The sequence below is a fragment of the Fringilla coelebs genome (genome assembly GCF_963513975.1).
Source record: "Fringilla coelebs genome assembly, chromosome: 16".
In the NCBI taxonomy this organism is placed as follows: domain Eukaryota; kingdom Metazoa; phylum Chordata; class Aves; order Passeriformes; family Fringillidae; genus Fringilla; species Fringilla coelebs.
Window position 1 is genome coordinate 5,565,918 of NC_140042.1, and position 8,053 is coordinate 5,573,970.

Genomic DNA, 8,053 nt, shown 5'->3' on the forward strand with positions numbered 1-8,053 from the left:
ATTTCATTGCCCAGCACATTTTTCTTGAAATTATAAAACCCACTTGTATATAACCAACATTTTAGCAATACTTTTTCATGAAGTCCAGGGAAAATTGCAATTGAATTGATGCAATTGAATTGATGCAACACAAAACATGTCACATTTAGCAATACTACTGACAAATAAAAAAAATTTAAAAAAAACCCGCCATGATCCCCAACAGAAAATGGAAATGTACAGTTTGGGAGCACACAAAAGAAGGGAATTAACTCAGTAATCTCTTAATGCTACAGTTTTGCTAACTTCTGTTTTATTGGCAAGTAGCCAAGTATTCTCCTGTCTCTATAATGGATTTTAATAACAACACACAATAATGACATACAGAGGGAATAGAAAAGCAAATCTCATACTGCATCCAAACCAACAATCATTTTTTAAACTTAAAATTAGCTAAGCCAATAACTCAGATCACTGATATATTCTGAAGCAGGTATATATCTTAACAGCAGCAAAAGCTCAATAGATTAGAGCAGCAGCAATCTGCTCCATTAATAGTAAAAAACTCAAAATAGGCATCACAACACTTATTCTGAATACATAATACAAAAACTACCAAGCACTACAGCTAGTTTCTAGAAAACTGAATTGATTTAAGCAGAACAAAGATACGAAAAAAATCCAAGATCATTAGAAGATACAAAAAAAGATACAACAAAAAGCAAGTTCATTAGAACACAGATTTTACAATCACCCAACAAGCAGCTTTGCTAAAAGAAGTAATCAATATTTTCCTTCCAGCCAAGTCCCACACTAGCGGCAATGAGTGCGCAAAAATCAGTGGTTTAAAGCAGAAGCGGTCCCAAGTCACAAAAGAAAGCACACACCAAAGTTGCAAGACACAAAACATCGAAGAATTTTGAGGACATATTTATAGAAATCCAACAGCAGTTGTAACTAGGCGGACACAAGTTATTCATAGCAACTAATAAACATTGAGTCATTATCTTAGTCATTGTCCTCTTAGTTCAACATTTTCTTTCCTCCAGTTAGGACACAGCACTTGTTTTCAAACCAGACTAGAAAAAGCCCACTTCTTCAAAGAAGTCAGCTACTTACCATGAAAGCTCAACTCTCCAGATTAGCAACATTCAGAGAACAGACAGTTTGTCTACAAGAAGAAAAGGGTTCTCACCTGAGTGCATATGTATAGCCAGTGTTCTCTGGCAGACATTGGGGAGGGGTGTACGTGTGTAGACGTGAAAAGTCCATGTTGACAGTTTCAAATCATACTGTAAAAGGTGAAAATAAAGTAATGCAATGACTTAAAATTACATAAAGTCAATCAAGGAGCCCTTGCACTGTTCAGCCTGTGTTATTAAGCATTGAATAAAAGAGCTACTACCAGAAACATGGAGCTCTCAGTAGTGGAGTAGTATTGCTGCTAGTGCCAGGTATCCCTTATCATTACTACAGGAAGCTCAGAGTATTTCTGGCTGTGACCTTCTTTATGATACCCTGCTTTCAGCTGTTTCCAAGTTCTCTGGCTCAGTTAGGAGCCAAACTCTTATCACAACCAAATTACAACACTTCCACAGGAACTGTGTTATGCTGGTATCCCCTAAAGAAGCTAAGTATAAAAATCTAAAGAGCCATGCAGCCATGGCTGCAGCCATCTCTTCAAAATGTGTTTTGCTATGAGTGCCCTCGGAGCAAAGCACAGGCTGCTCTGTGCACCAACTAAGGATACTGCAGATGAAACCTGAGAAAGTTTTTACATATAGTCAATTTTACTCTAGCACTTTTGAATACCATCCACTAAGCAGTGAGGGAGTATCCTTCATTTCACATAATTTATTCCTGTCATTAAAACCACTGAATACACACCCTAGCAAAAGAGCCAACTGCAAAGTGACTCATAGGTTAGAATTAGGCACATTTTCCAGAGTGCCATCCACTTCCAAAAAAACAAACCCAAAGCCAAAACTACCAAAACCACCCAAGTAACATTTGTAAAACTTTCCATGGGGTCTTTGAAAGGTATTATAGCTTTCAGAAGAAAATAAAAACTGATGTTGTCATATCAACACTTGCAGAGCTTCATGGGTGACTACTTGTGGTACTATGAACAATTTGACTTTCAATTCAGCCCTCCTCAGTCTTATTAGGCAAAGAAAATTTTTAATTTGGCAGAAAAGATTCTTGACTGATAGCTTATTTGTAGTTAACAAATAGGGATTTGGCTATTCTGGATTTTCATGGTTAGCAAGGCAGAATCCTGGCTACTTGCAGATTATCTATGGCTCCTGTTTCAAGAGCAGTAAAAGATATTCCACACATCTGTGATGACATATCTGAATCAAGATAAAAATATCCCCAGCTAATTTTCATAATCATAACATCAACAAGTATCTCATTTTGGAGATGCACTTTCCTATGCTGAAATAAGGTTTTATTTTGAACAGCTACATATGCATAAGAAATGGGGACAAAAAGCAGGTACAGGCAAAAGCAGCTCAAAAGCAATCTGCACACGTAACATTAAAATGCTCTTAGTCAGTCTACCTGTAGCCTCCAAATCCTGAGGTCAGTAAGGCAGGAGGGTATTTCCATGACTACTGAAGACTTAAAAATATTAAAACTTCCGGGCCTAAGCATCGTAGCTTCCTGAATCCAAGCACCTTCCATGCAAAGTGGAGTTAATGAAAAATAAGGTCTTCTGCTATTTACTTTTTTTTTTTTTGTATTATAGAAAACACATTTCCATTAAGTGATCCTCTAGGTTCACTTCATTTACCCTAGAGCCATAATGTTTTCACTAACTTGTATATAAATTTATTGTTTGTTTACAGGAAGCTTAAATCAGTAGTGCGGAAGTATTAGCAAAACAGCCTCATTCTTTTGCTAGAATGAACAGCAAATTCTCTTGGAATATGTAACAACTGCTGCCTTACTTTATCAACAAACAGGAGCTCAATTTAGCACAGAGGAAACCCGGACCAGAGAGCAATGGCTCGCCAGGAACAAAAGTGGAAATATTGTAAATTTCAAGATGAGGGATGCTGATAACATCAGAAAGCACTTGTATTAAAGAACAGCAAAACAGGTTTCTCAGAGGTATGCCTGCTGAAGCTGAAAACTATGATTAAGGTTGATCTGTTTGAATTGGTTCATGCCAATAAAGATTTTTAACCCTCAAGGTAGAAAAACCTCATTCAGTTTCTGCTGGAGTTGATGTGCGTGCTTAGTGCGCATCATTTAATCATAAAACCTATTTTTTAACTGGCAACTCAGTAGCTAATCCTTCTGACATCCAGCAATATTTTCCCACATGGAAAGCTCAGTTATGCCAGTGAGCTCTGAGCAGCTCCCCAGCTCCCCCCTGTCTGCACTGCCCATATGGGCAGGGCAACGGCTGAGTTTGAAAAACAACATGTTGGCTCAGTTTCTTCCCTATTCTTTTCCCCTTCACCACCAGTTCTCTCTCTACTTGATTTCTGAATAAATCAAATGCTAGAACACAAATAGTATTTCTTATTTGATAAGGTTTTAATTGTATCATTAAGTTATTATAGATAAAATATGTGCTTGACAAAGGCAGTGCTAACTGCAAAGCCTCGAAGGTACTTAGGCGTAGGTCTATTAATAGCTGGGTTTCATAGCACCCAACTCTCCAGTGAAGATATCAGGTTTGCCATCTAAACACCACACTTAGAAATCACTCTTGGAAGATTTAGGGGCTTGGTTTGATTCACTGCTTGTCTGATGCTCTAAAATTAATTCTGACTCAAGAGGAGAAATCTCTACTCAATTTTTTTCAAAGCAACAAAACAGGCCTAACTGACTTAAAAAGAATTTGAAAGGCATCTTCAGAGATCACCATTTGCAAAAATGGGTATCTAGTACTTACTATGAAACTGGGCTTTTTTTAAGCCTGACTTTTACTTCAACAGCTTAATCTTAGTTATCCACCTCTTCAAAACAAATGATCAACCCAATTTATTTAGAAATATTCTGCATCTGTATTACAAAACAGACACAGGGTAGGCGGAGGACATCGACTCACTCTAATTTGTTCACTCATGTTTAACAGCACTCCACCTTTCATGTATAATCTTTCTTCTGACTTATGAACCTTTCATACACAACTGGAACAGAAAGAGACATTCTAATAAAATATTTTAAAAATCTTAAATCACAAAACTTGGCAGAGAACCGGAGAGGTAGGCACTGTACTTAGTTCCAGTTTGAACAGTTCTGGGTGCCCAACACTTTTCTGCTTTAGGTACCACAGATCTGTCTAGACTCAGTTTCATGGAGACTTTTAGTCTCAGCTTTGTTGCAGATTACCAGGCACAAACTCTAAAATAGCCTTTTTCCCTTTTGTAGAGGCCCATAAACATCTACTTCTAATACTAAGGTATGAATAGTACAAGAACCAAAACTGTAGTTGCATAAAAGCCCCAAGTAATAAGAACATTTTGATAAGACAGCCCACAGTGGATTACAGGGAAGCACACAGTTCCACTGGAATGCCTCAGCTTAGAAGCCAACTTCCATGCTCCTGCAGAGGAGACAGCTGACTATTTCCCTTTTTTTTGGGAAGCAGACACAACAGTCATCCTAAACATCATCTCTCCCTTGCAATTAAACTGAGTCTGTGTTACAATAAATCAGCACAGCAGAAGGGCAGGAGAAGACAGATTGTGACTCTGTGACAAGAAAGCTCAGGAACTCCTGTAATCAGTGCAACAGAATTTACCTGCACACAAGGCCCTTGGCTGTCTCCAAAGGACTTTGAAGCTTCTCAGCGACATAAGGCTGCACCACTAGTTCAAAAGAAAGCTTATCTGACAGTCACTTCCACAATCAGGCAGCCTCAATAAAGTCCTAGCACCATGGCAGCAAGCTTCCTGGCTTCCAGGAAAGATGATGAAATGCTCCAGGAGTGGCCTTTTCGAATAGAAGCATCACAAGGCAGGGGAGCAGCACCAAACACTGACCGTGCACTACAAACACCTCACAGGGACAGAACAAACCCTCACTGATGGCTTTTGGGGTACACAGACCTTTACCAACATACTGTCCAGGCAGTTCCTCATGAAACCCTTTGTAACAAAGGAAGTGGTAAATGGTCATTTCACAAAAGGGACCCTGGCAGAGTAGAAATATCCACCAAAGTCTGTTAGACAATGAGAAAATTCCCAAGACAGCATGTCTTATTTTTTATGTTACATGGGATAAAAAATGATACAATAAAGTCTTAGATATTGGTAGCACTGCTTCAAATAGAACCTTTACTATCCTCACATTTTAAAGACAAGTAAGTTTAAGTCACTATGACTTAACACATTTGATGCCACATATGTAAACAGATATAGGCAAACTATCAATAACAATGAAACTGGAACACGCGAACTCCATCAGTTTCTGAGAGCAACCCATTTTTTACTTGTAATTTCAATTTTTATTCCTTTCTATTATTCAGAATAACCAATAAAATCACTAGTTTTGGTTAAAGAACACAAATTCCTAAGTATATATACTCCACATAGGATGTTTCACCATAGGAAGTTAATTGCTGGTTTGGACAGGCTGAAGAGCAAAGAGCTCCAAGCTAAATCAACATTTTATTAAAACACACATTCATAAAACATTATTATTCCTTTAAAAGAGCAACCCAAGAGCAAACAAGCAAAAAAACCCACAAGTAACAAAACCGATATTTTACTAGATGCTACCATTGAGCACTATGGCACAGATCCCCAAACACAGGTGTCAAACCACAGCACTAACAACAAAACCCAGGTTCATCACAACACTGCACGTTCACATTGTGTACCTCTCGAAACGCTTTTTAAACGGGAGGCTGACAAAAACCAGCCACGCATTCAGGCGCGGTGAAAACAGCAGCGTGCCCGCTCATTGTTTACACGCAGGGCCCCGCTCGGGCCCGCTCGCACCGGGGCCTGGCCGGGCCCTGCGCGGCCGCCGCCCGCGCTCGGCGCTCCGCCATCCGCCGGGCCCGGGCTCGGGGCGCGCTGCCCGGCGGGCGGCACACGCCGAGCCATCGAGCCCAAAATGGCTCCCGGCCCCAACAAAGCCCGCAGCGCCCGCCCGCCCGGCCCCCGCGCTCCCCGTCACTCGCCGAGTTTGAATTCACTGGAGGCGGCGGCCCGGCCAACCCCACCGCCTTAACCCCTGCGGCTCCGGCAGCGGCTCCGCTCCCCAGCGGGGACACAACAAAAGGTGTTTCACCTCGCCCGTCACGCTGCTGAAACGCTTCACCGGAATGCCTAAACGCTCGCGCCTTATAAGCACCAAATTACGAGCCAGCCAAACACCGCAGATTTAAGGGTATCTAAACACTACCACATTTACTAATAGAGCAATGTAAAAAGCCTGCTAAGCTTGCCAATAAAACCCTCCGTCCAGCTCACTCACGACGAAAAACACCCTGCAACTCACTTCCACAACACTGGTATGAAAATCAGCAACTAGTAATTCACCCCCATATGTAAAAGCAAGAATTAGACATTAGGATTCACTGGGAAAGTCAACAGAAGCATTAGCCTTGAATAGTCAGTTGCAAAGAAATGAAACAGAAACATTTAAAAAATTAGCAAATAGTGAACTTCCTTTTTGCGTAATGTTAAACTGAAAACCAGATGGTGAGATTGGGGGGGGGGCCTGCAAATGCTGCAGAAACCCGGAATTTGCTGGCTAATATTTTCCTTCCCTGTAATATATTATAAACAATATATTTTTAAATGTATTTCATTTTAACATAGTATAATGTTAAATAAGGCAATGTAAAATAAGGAACGCAAAATAAGGTAAACCAAATACTTTTTCTTCCCAGCAGATCTAAAACTTACTGGAACTGTCAGAAAACAGGTGCTGCCTCCAGTGTTCCTGACACTTCTACCCCTGTGGTCACTGAAGGGCAGCCAAACGTGAACATGGCATGAGGAATTCAGCACTGTCACCTCAAAAGGAGCACAGCACTAAAATAGTACATTTCGCTGTAAAAACACGAGCAGTCACTCACTCGGCGAGCGATGCCAAACTCTTCTACAGTAAACCCGTCTGTTAAACAACACTTTCCCCACAGAAGCAGCTGCCCTGAGGTAACAGCCGGGGGACAGCGAGGACAGGTCTGTCTACCTGTGCTAGCCAGAGGAGAGCACGACACCCATCACAGCACGTTACCTTTGCACCAAGGCTCGGCAGCCGCGGCGAGCGCCGGCACCACCGCGCACTTATCAGGTCTTTCACAATCAGGGCACAAAGCTGCAGGTTAGAGCTTCTTCTAACAAGGAAACCCTCCAGGTGGCAGGCCCAGAGGGACCGTGGTAGCTGATGCCTCGCTCTCCTCCCAGCCAACAGCGCCGACCGACAGAACTCCGGGCTACCCAGGGGTCAGCGCCCGCCCCACGACTCCAGCCCGCGGCGCCTCACGCCCCGCTGCCTGCCCAGCGCCGCTACCCGAGCCAGGGACACCGATCCCCCGCTCGGGGGAGGCCGCAGACCCGAGACACCGCGCCCCGGGGGCTCCCCCGCGGGCGGGCGGCCGCCACACGCGGCCCCGGCCCGGCGGGAAGCGGCAGCGGGCGGGCCGGGGCGGGGGCGGGCGGGGAACGGGTGAGCGCGGGCGGGGGGCGGTTGGCAACGGCCGGGGCGGGCTGAGCCGCACCGCCTCCAGCCCCGCGCTCCGGGGGCGGCCGGGGGAGCGCGGCCCGGCCCTGCGCGACGGGGAGAGCCGCGGCGGGGGTTACCTGGTGCCGGTTCAGCGAAGGAAAGGCAGAGCCGGCAGCGGCGGCGGCGGCGGCGGCTGAGATTGCCCGGGCCCCGCCCGCTTTGCCGAGGCCGCCGGGAGCCCCCGCCCCGCCCGCGCGGCGCGTGCCGGCAGCGCCCCCTCAGCGCCCGCCCCGCGCGGCCCCTCACACACGGGCACGGGGCTCCGCTCCGCCTCCGCCGCCGCCGCCTCGGGCCCCGCTCGGGGGCTGCCCCCGCAGCCCGGCCGCCTCCTGCCTCGCCTCCCCCCCCGCAAAATGGAGCTGTGGGAGCCTCT

General features: G+C 44.8%; 1 protein-coding gene across 6 annotated transcripts in view; it reads right to left on the bottom strand.

The window, feature by feature from the left end:
* The window catches only part of SUN1 (Sad1 and UNC84 domain containing 1), a 29,419-nt gene extending 21,567 nt beyond the window's left edge, over window positions 1–7,852 (bottom strand). For 3 of the 6 annotated variants that reach the window (XM_084216848.1, XM_084216847.1, XM_084216844.1), the window contains exons 1-2: window positions 7,758–7,852; window positions 1,175–1,271 (exon numbers count right to left, since the gene is read on the bottom strand). In XM_084216848.1, the coding sequence (XP_084072974.1) occupies window positions 1,175–1,251 (77 nt within the window). In that variant the 5' untranslated portion in view covers window positions 1,252–1,271; window positions 7,758–7,852. Of the gene's footprint in view, window positions 1–1,174; window positions 1,272–5,821; window positions 5,953–7,191; window positions 7,418–7,757 lie in introns of those variants that run through there. The other 3 variants (XM_084216845.1, XM_084216846.1, XM_084216849.1) reach the window with 3 other exon arrangements.
* Window positions 7,853–8,053: the final 201 nt, after the last annotated feature.